The sequence below is a fragment of the Perognathus longimembris genome, chromosome 6, assembly GCF_023159225.1.
Source record: "Perognathus longimembris pacificus isolate PPM17 chromosome 6, ASM2315922v1, whole genome shotgun sequence".
NCBI lineage: Eukaryota > Metazoa > Chordata > Mammalia > Rodentia > Heteromyidae > Perognathus > Perognathus longimembris.
The window spans coordinates 23,422,682-23,438,286 of NC_063166.1; the positions used below are offsets into that span (position 1 = coordinate 23,422,682).

General features: G+C 40.0%; 1 protein-coding gene across 5 annotated transcripts in view; it reads left to right on the forward strand.

Moving 5' to 3' along the window:
• Positions 1 to 15,605, forward strand: part of Kif13a (kinesin family member 13A) — a 160,018-nt gene that overhangs the window by 64,654 nt on the left and 79,759 nt on the right. For all 5 annotated transcript variants that reach the window (XM_048348412.1, XM_048348415.1, XM_048348413.1 and 2 more), the window contains exon 4: positions 6,652 to 6,712. In XM_048348412.1, coding sequence (XP_048204369.1) covers positions 6,652 to 6,712 — 61 coding nt within the window. The remainder of the gene's footprint in view (positions 1 to 6,651; positions 6,713 to 15,605) is intronic.

The window sequence follows — 15,605 nt, forward strand, 5'->3', positions numbered from 1 at the left end:
TTCTGAACCAGATCCAGATACTGCTCATAGCTATGCCAGGGTGACTGAGTTTTATTCTCTTCTTTTGTAATGAGCAGCAGTAACACTTTATACAGATGAAGTACAGTTCATACAGTATGTACTTAAGACATTTGCAGCTAGTGTTTGTTAAAGAAGGAATATTCTGTGTTTGAAAATAGACAATACTACCTTTTGAATGCACTGGTGGAGAAGTTGTTGGAGTGGCTAAGATTTTGAAAAGTAATAAGGGCATGAGAGAACCAGAAATACTACAGATTATGTATTTTTGACCCCCTTCTCCCTCCCCAGTCACCAGTGAAGCAGATGTTGGAAATTAATGATAGAGAATTAAATATGAAATGAGTAGAGTATTCGAAAGAGTGGGAATTCAGCTCGTGAGTACTTTGTCGCTTATGCACCGCTAGTTTATGTGTGCTCAAATGTTAAATGAAAGCTCTGTGTGTGCTATTAAAATACTGGTCTGGGATTTGGGAGGACTTGTTCCTATTTTCAAATTTTTTCTTTAAATCCATGTGAGCATGAGTAAGTTCTCTGAAAAGGTACCTCTCTGCACCCTTGGAACTTTATTTTGCATTCCACAGCAGGACTCTCCCACAACAGAGTTGCTTCCTGCAACGGATTGTGAATTCCCTGAGATCACAGACAGTTGCCTTATTTCTTGGAGATAGAGGTGCAGCAGATGCTGGTGACTTGCTTTGAATCATTGAGATGCTTTGACATCTTCACCGCCCAGCAGTGTTGACTGTGTAACCCAAGACATTGTTCATATGTAGATGTAAGTGAATACAAAGGAAATGATTAATTACATTGCAAAAAGCCATCAGAGGCATGACAGATTTTTAAACAAGAAGATGGGTCTGTCAATAAAACTGACCAGTACAGTAGTAAGGGTAGTGGCTCTTGCTGTTCCTTCTTCATGGCCCATGGCTCCTGTGGTCAAATCCAGGCTAGTGGTTGTACTGGCTAAGCAACTTCTGCAAATAGCAATGAAGAGAATCCCATCACAAGACAGATTTTCCTTAATATGTCATTGCATTTTTAAAGACAAGTGAAGTTTAACTCTTCATTTATTAATCAACTTCACATCTCTGATAAGAGGAGAGGTAAAAACAAGAAACACCAAATCAGCATTAAAAGGAAAATCACAACACAAAGTGAAAGAGAACTTTCATTGTCTTTTGGTATGACTCGGGAAAGCCCCTTTGATTTTGAATGTGGGAGCTAGGAAGTTACTACCATATAATGAGGCATCTTATGTGCCACCTATTCTATCAGTAGACATTTGAGTTACATCCTACAATGTGAAATATCATCAATGCAAAATATCACAGGCAGATAGTCATGTCTTACAGAGAGGCCAAGTTGTTGCCTAAGACAGCACAAGGGAATGAAGAATTACTTTTACAATGCAGTACAAACAGAGATGATGTTTGACAAAGGATGAGTTAAGCTCACTGGATAAGAAGGCAAGGTGAGGAAAGGGAGAAGATGTGGGGGGAAAGGGCTTCCCCGTAAACCTCTGTTCTCTTCATTTTGACCTGATCTTCTTACTATGCTCAGTCCACCCAAAAGACTTCATGGTCAGTGGTGGAAGCTTTCAGAGCTAAGGAGTTGGCTGACCATTTATAAGCATTACAGGTACAGAGGGAAATTTGCTATGTCCTTTTGTTAAAGGTACACAGGTAGTATGTGTGAGTGGCCATGGGCTTGTCACCCCCATAGTGGGAGTGAAATTGAGGCTTTGACAAAGTGCTGTGTGGTATCTGCATCATGGGGCTGTGCTACTGAAGAGTTTGCACTTGCCAATCTGTGCTGTCATTTTATGAGGCCATTGGATATGAAAGTAGGTTTCCAAGACAGTTTAGTTTAATAAGTGAGCCATCTGGAATTTTCCTTAAAATAAAATTCTCAGAGTACTTTTGTTTGGTGAGTGATAAAATATTGGAAAAACAAAGCTCTTTGTTGATGATTTCTGGAGTAAAAGTGCTATTATATTTGGTGTTTGTGTGTTGGTTTGCTTGTCTCTTTCTTTTTGCAAACAGGATTTTACTATATAGCCCAGGCTGGTCTTAAACAAGTGTGATCCTCCTACCTAGCCTTCTGAGTGTTACATTGTACGTGTGTCTTAGCACACTCAGCTGCCATTTTCCTTCTTTTTATTTTTACATTTATCTAATGTTTTTCTTGTTCTACAAAGAACATTGAGCATACTTTCTTTCTTTGAGAAAAAAAAAAGCTGTAAATTGGATTTTGCTGAAACAAAACCAGAGTCAGTACTGAGTAAGAACAGAGATTGTGTTACATGCTTCTACAAATCCTCGAACTCCATCACTTCAGACACTCAACACTTGTGTCTTATTAGAAACACCTTCAGGAACTTTACTGGATGTTCCATGGTTCACAAAAATGGAAAGCCAGCATTTTTAAGAGACTGTTGGAGTTAGAGGAGTGGTAGAGCAAACTGCAGGGAATCAAATCCTGGGATGAGTTTTATAAGTCGGGAACTAACAGGAAGGAGTGAGATTGGGAGAAGGTGGAGTTGAACTTTGTTGAAGGCAGTGAAAACAATGACTTTCAGCTTTAAGAATTGCTAGAGAATGTCTGGACCTTTTGACTGGAAAGGTAGGAATGTCTTTGTGAAAAAATGCTTCCACAAAGTTGGTGGCATCTGATTAAATATAAAATTCACACTTGGTTCCCATTTTTTTTTTTAGTTGAGTATGTTAGGAACTCCTCTTTTTTCCACACTGCAGTTTAAGATCCTAGTGACTTTGTCATGAATAATGAAATAGCTATTTAGGAATTCTAACCCAATGATTTTTTTTCTCTCAGGAGAAATGCCAAATGATTTTTAAAGTCTTAAAATAGCATGATTCTTTCATATAATTTGGTGGCCTAGAAAAAAAAATGCTGTTCACTTTGGTTGAAGTGATCAGTGAAGGGATAATTCAGGGGAGTGGTTTTGTTGCTTGTGAAATGTCAATGGACTTTGTAAGATTTAAAAAAACCCATCTCTATGTAACAATCCTTGGGTTCGTCAATTATAAATTTTGGCTAAGGATAACAGTAATAATTGACAAGATGGCGGGGAAGTGATGCTGGTTGGTGGAGTCGCTCCATTGAGAGCATCCGCTTAGCAAGCACATGGCCCAGTGAAATCCCAAGACAAAGGAAAAAAAAAGATTGCAAGAAAATGATCGAAGAAATTACTTTAAGCATCTTTAGGATTCCTTTAGGATTCACAATAGGTTTTCCGATAGTAGTCAGGCAATTTGTTGTAATTTCTTGTTGTGTGGACTTCAAATTCTGCATGATAGGACTTACTTGCTCATCCATTATAATGATAGAATGAGGTGCTAAAGGGCTGAAGGTGCTCATCTAACCACCAAATTTGGACCATTCAAGGAACCATCTTCCCCAAAGCATGCATCTGACAGTAATGAAACATTGAACCATCACCTGCAGCTTGAACTGCTTATTTGTAATAGTACTCACATTCATTTCAGGCTGATTTCAATTTTCATTAAAAAAAAAATTGTCAACAGTGTTGGCTGCTCTGGACTGTACTGACCCCTCCCAGTGAGGTGCATGAAACCTAGTTCCTGTCGCCATAGAGCTTACCAGCTAGAGTTACACATTAAACCCACACAGACTGAGCCCAACATTTCTGAGTTTCAACTTCATTCTAATAAGTGTTAGTTAAAATAATTATGTGGACTCCATGACTATTTTGAGGGATCATCACCTTGAAATTCCTTTAGCCAGGAAATTTCTTTTTGTCTCTTCCAGGAAATTTTAGGTGCAAATACTTAAATATAAAATTCTTTTCATCTTTTTTTAATTAACAAAAATAACTTTAAAGAGCTAATGCTTTGTTGGCAATGAAAATTGTCACAGAATGTGGGATGACCCTCAAAAATTTAGGTGGATTTTATTTTTAAGTAGCATTCCTGTGGATGCAAGTTAATAGGTTTCTAAACCTTTAGTATACAGATTTGCAAACTATTAAAAATAAGTTTGATCCAGGCCTAGGTCACTTACACATGTGATCTTATCTCCGTAAGAAGATGAGATCTAAAGATTGAGGTTTAAAGCTACCCTGGACAAAGAAGTCCAAGAGATTCTGACCTCAACCAGTAAAATGCCAGACTGGCTAGTCTATGTTGACTCATGCATGTAATCTTAGTTACTCAGAGGGCTAAGATCTGAGGGATATATTTTGAAGCCAGCCCAGGCAGGAAAATCTGTTAGATTAATTTCTACTTAACTACCAAAAAGCTGGAAGTGGAGCTGTGGCTCAAGTGCTTGAGTGCCTTGAGTGAAAATGCAAAGGGACAGTACTTAGGCCTAGAGATTAATTTCTACTTAACTACCAAAAAGCTGGAAGTGGAGCTGTGGCTCAAGTGCTTGAGTGAAAATGCAAAGGGACAGTACTTAGGCCTAGAGCAGTACACACACACACACACACACACACACACACACACACCCGGACACACACACACACACACACACACACACACACACCCCCGGACTGGAGGTATGGTTCAAGTGGTAGCCAGCATGCCATCTATGAGTGCAAAAAGCCAAGTGAGAGTGCATAGCCTTGAGTTCAAGCCACAGTGTCAGTAAAAAATAAATAATTAAAACAAAAAGTTTGAAATAAGCATGAAAACTTATACTGAAAACAAGTGGTTATTTTACTCTATAAGGAACTGCTAAAGGAATCCATTGGTTTTCCAGAAGGCAATAATAAAGATACTTCAAAATTGGGAAACAAGTGTAAGGAGGGTTGACTTAAATGGGGAAAACAGGAAAATGTCCTGGGAATGAAAGCTAAATGTTGTTATCACTGAACGAAAGTTTTAGTATCTCCTTTTCTGGGAATGTTTAAAAACAAGACAGATCTATATCTCTTGGGGAAAGTGTTGGAAGTTCAGCTTTCTTGGAGGCAACAGTATTATATTAACTGGGTTGTACCTGTGTGGTCTCTTGAGTTATGTAGAGTCTTCAAATGCAGCAAATATTCCACACTCTGTTGACTGGAACTATTGCTTCAGAGCCGTTCATTTGAAAATTAGTTGTTGTGAAACCAGAACCAGAGTGAACATGTATCTATGTAGGTATGTGTATATACACATTACACTTGAAGCCAGATGTGTGTTTTGATATAAACTGTGCTTATTGTATATACCTGAACCAGTTGTAAATGCACTAAAATAACGTCTCTCTGGTGATGAAACAGAGTATAGCTTTACCTTTTTATGTTTTAAAAAAAAGCACTTGTTTCTTTACAGATTTCAATTAATCACTCAGTAAATAATTCTAATGCAACTGGTAGGAACATTTCAGGCTTCAAAGATGAATTTGCTGGGACTGGGAATGTGGCTTAGTGGTAGAGTGCTTGCCTGGCATGTATGAAGTCCTGGGTTCGATTCATCAGTAACACATAAACAGAAAAGTACTAGAAGTGGCACTGTGGCTCAAGTGGTAGAGTGTAGGTCTTGAGCAAAAGCAGCTCAGGGAGAGTGCCTAGGTGCTGAGTTAAAAAAAAAAAAAAAAAAGATGAATTTGCTTACAACTTAACACAATGAATACCAGAAAGGTAAAACATGTTATTGGGAGTCATGAAGGCGGAAAGGTCCAGGGATGGGAGAGTAAATGAATGGAGATAGGAAAGGTACAGGAATTGAATTTTAGCATATAATGAACGTGTGAAAATGGAACTGGGTAACTTGAGATAGGTGGGATGGGAAAGATAGGGGAGAATGACCGAAGGATGACATTGGTCAAAATGTGCTACACTCATAAACTGACAGGTTGAGTTTATACAACTAAAGATAATTTTTTAAATGTTTATAAAAACAAAAAGTGAATAAGACCTGGTTCTTGCTTTCAAGAGGTTTAAATATATAAGGGGAGATTAAAACATGCACAAATCAGCTGGGCACTGGTGGCTCATGCTTATAATCTAGCTATGCAGGAGGTTAAGATCTGAGGATCACGGTTCCAAGCCAGCCCAGGCAAGAAAGTCCATGAGACTCTTATCTTCAAGAAACAACTTAGTAAAAGCTACAAGTGGAGCTGTGGTTCAAGTGGTAGAGCAGTAGCCTTGAGCACAAAGGGGCTCAGGGACAGTACCCTGGCCCTGAGTTCAAGCCCCAGGACTGGCCCAAAAAAATGTGTATATATATGTGTGTATGTGTATAATGTGTATATATGTATATATATATAATGTGTGTGTATATACATATACACATACATATCTCATTTTAGTCTTGAGGAGCCATCAAGATCCAGCCAAAAGGTTTCTGTGAATACTAGTGAATTTGGAAAACGTTATTTTTTTCTCAGAAGATGTATTTTCTTTTAAATCTGGTTAAGAAGCCTGCCTGTTTGAATTTGGGATGAACAGTAATTTCATATAAATTCATTCTACCATAGATAGGAGTATAGCCATGTTTAGTTTAAAAAACAACAAAACCCCCAAGACTTCAGGGTTAAGAGCGTCAAATCAATTGCAATCTGTTCATCAGATCTTCATGAACATCCTTTTCATCTTCACAGAGTTTTTTAAGCCTCCTTTACTCATAAGGAATTAATTAAGTTGTAATATTTTGTTCTTCCATACAGGTATTTGCCTTTGATTATTGCTTTTGGTCCATGGATGAATCTAACACTACAAAATATGCTGGTAAGTTGACTCTTCGAGTTATATTTGGCCTCTCCCATTAGTTCTATTTTCTAGAATTATTCTAGAGTTTGTTTTTTCCAATATAATTCAAATTCTTTTCAGTTCTAGCAGGTGATCTACTGATCACCTGCTAGTTTGGTTTCAGGCTAGGGATATAACTCAGTGCTAGAGCACTTGCCTAGCATGTACAGGGCCCTGGGTTCAATCCCCAGAATTGCCAAAAAAGAAAAGAAAAGAAAATTTGTTTCAGAATACACCCTGCCATTCACCCTTGAGCAGTTTTTTCTTAATCCTCCTGAAGCTCCTGTTTTTTTTTTACCTGCAAAGAGTATTCGGAGATGGGAGTTGATGGAACAATTGCTTCAAGTGGTAATGGAATCTCCTGTCCTGGTCATATGAAGGCTTTATCTGCTGTGTGTTTCTTGTCTCTAAATGCCAAACAGTTGCCCTATTCTACTTACATAAGCAAAGAATGGTGCTGTTGGTTTGTTAGACCCTATGTGCCCTAAGCAATCAGGTACATGTTCCTCAGGGAAATGTTGTCTCCCAGCTTCCTGTTGGCTGGTATTTTTGTCTTTGGGCATTTATTGCCATCTCATGAAACACAGACCACTGCTGTTTTATTACTGATGGCCTTGAGTGACTCCTCTCTGTCCTCCTGAATGTCAGCCATAATTGTCGTAGTGTAAGAGGGGAGTATAATGCATCTCTTTGAACTAATTATTTTTTAATTAACCATATCATGTACAATATGTTTTGAAATAGTATATTGTGGAATGGCATTTGCACAGTAGATCCATTGAACTAATAATTTCACATCAGAGAACTACAAGGGGACTCAGAGTCTCCTTATAACATTAACAGCATTTACTGAATTAGTAGCTTTCTTTCACTTAATAAATGTATATGCATGTATATGTGTATTCATGTATACATTTGTTTGTATGCATATGTATATATAAGGGATACATGTTTTAAAAGATTGCAAAATAAGAGGCAGTTACTTGCTTCTAGAAACTTAGCTTTTGCTTATTAACTTTTTTCTTGCTACATAAAGCCAACTCGTTGAGAAATTATTTGACATATAGTGTTTTCAAAAGTTAATCATCATGAGCTAGAAAGATTGCCTCTGTTGCTCACATTGAGTAAATCAGCCTTTCCAGACATCCTGCCTGCAACTTCAGTAATGTGTTTTATTAAAATGAATAACTCATTTTTAATGTTTGTTATAATTACTTTCTTTTTATCATCCCTTTGGGCCTTCTAATAAATTCTGTAGAGTCTGGAACACTATCTTGACTTTCAGCACTGTGTGTGTGTGCTTTTTTTTTTTTTCCTGTTGGATATGTGCATTGAGGTTTAAATCAAGAATACAGGTGGACCATTTCCTTTGGTTGCAGACACCAATAGGGACAGATGGTACAGTTGTACAAAGCCCACTGTCTTACCTTCTAAATTGCTTATATCCAGGATGCAGTAGATAAGTCTTAACTAGCACTTCTCATGCAGTTCTCAAGTGTCTCCCAGGACCCTTCATCATCTACTGAATAGACCCTGTACTCTCTGAGCTATGTAAAGTTCCTTTGTAGTGGAGCCCCACGTACCTCCCCACCACCCTGGTTTGTCCCTCCTCACAACCCAGTCTGTACCCCAGCACAGTTTCTGTTGTTAATTCCTCTTACATAACCCAGAAAACCAAAGTCTCAGAACAATGCCTGAAGTGTTCATGAAGCTCCTACTCTGTGTGCATTATAGGAAGCCCTTAAGGAAAAGTAACATGGAAGAAAAAAATATCAACATTTGGGGATCGTATTTCACTCTAAATTTTACAATTTTTTTTCTTTTTTCTTTGTATTTTTTTTCAAAATTTTATTATCAAACTGATGTACTGAGGTTACAGTTTCATACGTTAGGCATTGGATACATTTCTTGTACTGTTTGTTACCTTGTCCCTCATACCCCCCTCCCTCCCCTGAGGTGTTCAGTTCACTTACACCAAACAGTTTTGCAAGTATTGCTTTTGTAGTTGTTTCTCTTTTTTTACCCTGTGTACAATTTTTTTTTTCTGCCAGTCCTCGAGCTTGAACTCTGGGCCTATGTGCTGTTCCTGAGCCTTTGTGCTCAAGACTAGCACTCTAGGCCTGGGAATGTGGCTTAGTGGTAGAGTGCTTGCCTAACATGCATGAAGCCCTGGGTTCGATTCCTCAGCACCACATAAACAGAAAAAGCCGGCTCATAGAGTGCTAGCCTTGGGCAAAAAAAGGAAGCCAGGGACAGTGCTCAGGCACTGAGTTCAAGCCCCAGAACTGGAGGAGGAAGAGGAGGGGAGGAGGGGGAAGGGAAGGAGAAGGGGAAGGGGAAGGGGAAGGGGAAGGGGAAGGGGAAGGGGAAGGGAAGGGAGGGACTAGCATTCTACCATTTGAACTACAGCTCTACTTCTGACTTTTTGTGGTTAATTGGCCATAAGAGCTTCACAGACTTTTCTGTCCTGGATAGCTTCAAACTGCGATCCTCAGATCTCAGCCTCCTGAGAGTTAGGATTACAAGCATGAACCTTTTGTTTCTACAGCTGTGGCCCACAAACTGTTCTGAGCCAACGGTAGTCATTCAATCCAGTGCTGAATTTCAGTGGTAAAACTTAAGATTTCTGTAGCTCTACATTATATGTTCAGAAATATCTTAAAAGAGTACACTTTTTTAAAATATACTGATGGTAAAAACATTTCCTGAAGTTTTAATTGCACGATCACTTCAGAGACCATATCCAGTTAGCCCTGAATGAATGAATATCTCTTAGCTCAAAGAGCAATGGCTCTTCACAAATCTAGGGGAGAGTTTTTTTCCTTATTCCTTGGATATCTTCATCATTGTATATATTTTGTGTCTGTCTTAGCAAAACATAATTTCTTTGTTGCTATTTTCTCAGCATTTCATCCAATGACTGCCTAATAATTGTACCGCTAGTAGATTAGCTGATTGGTTTCCATACTAATTTGATTTTCTTTTTTCCTTCATTGAAAAAGAAATAGCAGTTCTTAACTGTGAATAGAAACATTAAGAGAGAAGCATTCATTCTGCGGTGGGAAATAGGGGTGAATGGAGAGGGGGAAATCCTTATTTCCTGAAGCCATCCTATTTGTCAGGCTCAATGAATAATGGCATCATTGATACTGAATCTGCACTTTCAAAGCAGCTCTCCAGACTGGGGGCTTGATGGGAGGGGCATGCATAGATTGAGAGGGCTAAGAGATACAAGGGCTCTTAAGAATGGGGTGTCAAAATGTTAACTTCTCAGTGATGTTTGGCTATTCATTAAAAGCTATAAGAAAAATGCTTCTATCTGAGGCCTTTTTTTTTTTAATTTAACACCTTTAATTCTCTAGTATGTGCAATGGCATTGCAGTGGGCTGGTTGGAGCAGGTGAGGATGGTGGGCTACAAGGGTTGGTCCCTCTACCTTCTCCCTGTGCATAATTCTGAATGATTATAATAAGAGGTTGATTGGAGGACTAAATGACCTGTCCTTGTCAAGTACCTAAGCCAGTACTGGACATATAGGAAGCTGCCATTTAATATTCATCCTCATCTTTACTATTGCCTGGCTATGACTAGCTTTAGTGCTTTGGAGAGAAAATGCGTTGTACTGGGATTTAGGAGACCTGGCTTTCCTAAAAGCTGTTAGGCCCTGGGGGAGATAAATATAACCTTTGTGGGTCCCTTTTACTTCATCTGTGACCCAGTAGAGATGTGGCCTAGTAGGATCTCAGCATCCCCCCACCCCTGCACCCCAGCTCTCTGAGAAAACATGAATCAGCCATTTTATACTGGTGGCACAGCTGGGATGGACAAATCAAAGGCTTGTTTGTTAAGCCATTTGCATTGCATTGGGTTTTTGAGGCATTTTTACATTTAAAATGTATTACCTCTTCCTCCTATTTTACTTGAGCCAGGTGCTTACCATATTTGTCCACTTGGTATTTCTGAATCTGAAGCAAAAAACAAAAACAAAACAAAAAACAACAAAGCAAAAAAACCTGTTAGTGCTGGATTAGAACCTGAATCATGGCAGGTATACATAACCCATACCTTCCCCCAACCTCAAGTACCCATGCACTTTTTCAGAGAGCCATGGGAAGTTAATTACTATAGTCACTTCTGGTCAATTTGAGCATCTTTATAAATATTTAAGTCACTGCTGATTATAATTAAGATACTCTTTTCTTTGGGAGTGGGGGGTGGTACTGGGCTTTGAACTTGTACTTGCTTGTCAGGTACTCTATCACTTGAACCAGGTCCCCAGCCTACCTTTTCTTCCCCTTTTTGCTTTCATATTTTTTTGTGTATGGTCTCACTTTTTGCCCTAGCCAGCCTAGACTGAAATCTCCTATTTAAGCTTTTTATATAGATGGGTTAAGAGTCATGTGACCCCATCCCTCCCTCTTTACCCTTCTTCCCCATGCTGATAGGGGGTTCTTATGAACTTTTTACCTGGGCTGGCTTCCAACCACATTCTTCCCAATCTCAGCCTTCTGAATAGCTAGGATTGTAGGGGTGAGCTACCATACCCAGCTGCAATTAAGATGTTCTTGACAATGAATTAATAGTATAAAATTTTTCTAAACTGTACTGTATTGATAGATAAAAGTGACTTCTAGGCTGGGAATATGGCCTAGTGGTAAAGTGCTCGCCTTGTATACATGAAGCCCTGGGTTTGATTCCTCAGCACCACATATATAGAAAAAGCCGAAGTGGAGCTGTGGCTCAAGTGGTAGAGTGCTAGCCTTGAGCAAAAAGAAGCCAGGGACAGTGGCTCAGACTCTGAGTTCAAGCCCCAGGACTGGCAAAAAAACAAGCCAAAACAACAAAAATGACTTCTAGTTACCTTGTTTTTTTATTTTTTTCTACCTGTTTTCCTATCAGTTCAGTGCCAGGTATGAAACCCATTCTGGTGATAGGATTTGTAGGGGGTAAGTGACATTGAGAACACTTTTCCTGGCCTTATTACTAAACTGTTGATTTAGAGATTATGTAACCATTCTAACCATATGGCATGTTGTTCAAATTTGCTGAAACCATGTGTGTTCAGGCATTGTTAATATCCTGCAGCTCAGGAGAAAGGTTGTGCATCTGCCTCTTATTCTGTTCCCGTTCCTCTGTGCGGTATGGGGGAGGGTGGGGGGTGGGGGGGATCTGTGCTGTGGAGAGGGCAGACATGTTTGATTCTTTGCCCCTGATGGTGGGGGTTATGTACTCAGAGGTGGAAATGATTGATTTCACATTGCTTGGCTGAAGCAAGAGGAGGAGACAAAATATAGTTTAGTGGTTGAAGCGCTGTCTGAATGAAAGCCACATTTCTAGTATCTAAAAGCAAGGGCACTGGAAGTGAGGCTTCTTGGGCCCAAATCTTGGCTTTGCTATTTCTCAGCTGTTTGACATTAGGCAATACTAAAGTGAAGGTATGTTTATTAGGCACCAGCTAGTCCCCTGATGTAGGAAATGCTTGATCATTGTCAGCTATTAGGTTTAAACCATAGAAAAATTTCCCTATAGTTATTAGGAGCAATCATAGTTGGCTCTTTGAAAATGGTTATAATGATATATGATTTATGGTATATGATATAAATTGTTACAATATATATGATTGTTACAAATGATATTTGCTATCCTAAAAGACATTTTTTTAAACCTGAATATGAATCTTGCTAGGTATTTCCTTTTTATATAGTATTTAATGAACTGTCTCATCCGTACCTGACTTGAACATTGTTTCAGTGACTCACCTTAAAAATCAAGTTGCTTCTGAGCATTTAATTAAGCTTTTATAGCATTAGCAGCTTTCTCTTCATTTATGTTAATTACATTATATAATTACAGAGGAGTGAAAGTGACATAAACCAATTAAGGAGCAAATACAATTGAGTCTTTCTAAAAATGTAATTCAAAGGTAGGTGCCAGTAGTTTACATCTATAATCCTTGGGAGACCAAGATCTGAGGCTTGAGATTCAGTGCTGGCCCAGGCAGAGCAATAGGTGATTCTCTTACCTGCAATTAACAACCAAAAAGTTGGAATTGGAGCAGTATGTTTGTGGGGGGGGGGGGGGGCCGGCACGGGGGAGGGGGAGCGCTAGGGATTGAGCCCAGGGCCTGGGTGCCATCCTTGAGCTTTTTTGCTCAAGGCTTCACTTCTGGCTTTTTGGTGGTTAATTAGAAATATGGCTCTCACAGATTTTCCATGCTAGCTTCAAATCTTGATCCTCAGATTTCTGCCTCCTGAGTAGCTAGGATTATAGGCATAAGCCTATACATATTGTACATATTGTTGTTATATATTCTGTCTATGTATTTGTGTGTGTATATATGCAATATGTGTGTGTGTTTCTTTTTTTCTATTATTTCCCTTAGTTCTAATCAACCCTACCATCTTTCATACTTCACTTCCTCTGACCACATCCAGGCTGTAGGAGTTTGTTGACATGAGAGATACCATTCGACATACATGTGTTTGTAGGGGTGGATAACAGTCGATAAATATGAAATATAGTCCTGAGCAGTAAGTTCCCAGCATTAGTCCTCTTACATGCAGTGAGTAGTGTGGTCATCAAGCACCCAGTTAGATAGAAACTGTTATTGTCCCTATTTGGCAGATGAGAAAACTGAGGTTTAGAGAAGCCTTGCTACCTCTGACAAAGCTAAAAGCAGTGGTTAATGTGGACTAAGTCAAGGACAGTGATGCCTGCTAGAGAAAGCTTGTGAATTCTGTCCCAGGCCCTTCTCACTCCATTCCAAAATGAGGCTGTGTTAAAGAACCCCTATTGGAGTGCTCAGGCCTGGAACCCAGCCAGCAATGCTACTAAAGCCTTCTCCCTCCTATCAGAAGTTCTCTGGAGTCTTGAAGACTTGTGTTTGCTCTCAGCTTTGTTTTAACTTCCCCACAAAAGCTGTAAATACTATGCACCACACAATGCAGAACAGATGCTGGGCTAACTCTGCTACTTTATCGGAGAGACAGTGTGAAGCGCCGTCAATGGAGCAGGCAGAAATGAAGGGAGCTTTTCCTCTGTCAGTCATTGTTTTACGTGCCAATCCCTCCTGAGTCACTCCAGCAGGCATTCACAGTGGAGCCCACTTCATTTTCTTCTTCCATCCTTGGCACCAGTGCCAGGCAGTGGTTGTGTGACTCCTGATCCTTCCTTGGTGAGTCAGCCACTTTATCCAGCAACAACAACAAAAAGAGCCAAGCTCATGCCCAGTCCAGTGCAGTTGGAAACAACCATCTGGTTGAGTCACCCCCACGCCATTTGTGCAAGTGACACTTGGAAGGACTGCAATGCTGATAGCTCTTGGAACGCACTCTGGAAAATGGCCCCTCCGGTTACCTTTACCCCATGGCCCAGTTTCTCAGGTTCCTGACCAGGCTCCTGCATGGCAAATTGCTATAGCTGATTAAAAATTAAATCTTCACATTTAATTTAACTCTAGCCTTAAAGAAGTTTTGTCCCTTTAGCTGAACTCTGTCGATTTGGGGTCGTATCATTCAAACCTAATGTGAAGTCACCCAACATGAGAAGTTTTTAGAGCTGTATTTCCATTTCTTTGAGAAAGAAATTCACTTAAACCTCATCCAACTTAGGTATTCTTTAATCCCTTGAGGTGTGTGTGTGTGTGTGTGTGTGTGTGTGTGTGTGTGTGTGTGTGTGTGTGTGTGTGTGTGTGTGTGTGTAGGACCTGCCTCATCTTGTGCTGTCCAGGTGCTCAGATTTGGAGCTAGGCCATCTGCCAAGCTCAGACTCATCAAAATCACTGTGGCTGTCAGCTCTGTTTAGAAGTGGAAAAACACCCTTACAAAAGAGGAGGCCCACAGGAATTCCAAGTCACAGAGCACAGCCTCTCCCCACCACCCCCTTCACCCAATGAGAAAAGATGCAGGGAGAAAAGGAAGAAAACAGATCAGATTATTGATTGTGCTTGCATTTGGTAAGCTTTCTGTCACTATAATGAAATTCTTGAGATAATTATCTCATGAAAAGAAAAGAGGGGTTTTTTTTGGGGGGGGAGTAGGGGGTGTTAGTTCATAGTTTTAAAGGTTCCTGTCAGGGTTGGTTGGCCTACCTGCCTTGTCTGTCCTGTGATAGACAATGACCATATCATGGCAGCAATATGTCATGGAATGAAGCCACACATGTCATAGCAAGAAAGAGAGAGGGAGGGAAGAGGAAATCAGGGAGAGGAAAAAGGGAGCTTCCTTCAAACACATTGCTCCCAGTGACCCAAGGACCTTGCTCAAGGCACTTCTAAAGAGTCTACCACTTCCTGGGGACCAGTTCATATCACATGGGCTTTGGGGGGGTGGGCATTGAAAGTTCAAACTCACTGTGTTCAAGTCATAGATACTCTTCTGTTTAGGTACTTTAGAAAAGCAAATATTCTGTGCCTGTCAGGTCTAGCCTATGTATTGCCATGCTTATAGAGTTTTATTCTGTATGTGTCTGCCTTGTTTATTGCATGTTGTAGACAGTGCAGGGTTTATGCCATTCTGTTTCTTTCTCCCACCTTCTAGACCTTGTCCCACTCTGCCTCTGCAGTAAAGGAATGTTTGGCGATATTGATGACAGGTGCATTGTCTCTGTTCTCGATTTCTCTCCTTCAATGCTTTGCTGTCAGGGCCTTGCTATGTAGACAGAGATGCCTTCGTTTCCCCATTCCTACTATGTATGCCTTTGCTGCTGTCCCCAGGGAGATGGTTTGTGTGCAAGCGTAGAGACGCAAGGGTGTTAGCTTTGCAAAGATCTGTATCATCTGTGACTCAGGGCTGGACGATTCAGGTCAGTGGCTTTGTTTGCAGAAACTCCATAGGCGAGCTCTCTTTACAGTTCCAACATTGTGTTTTATGACT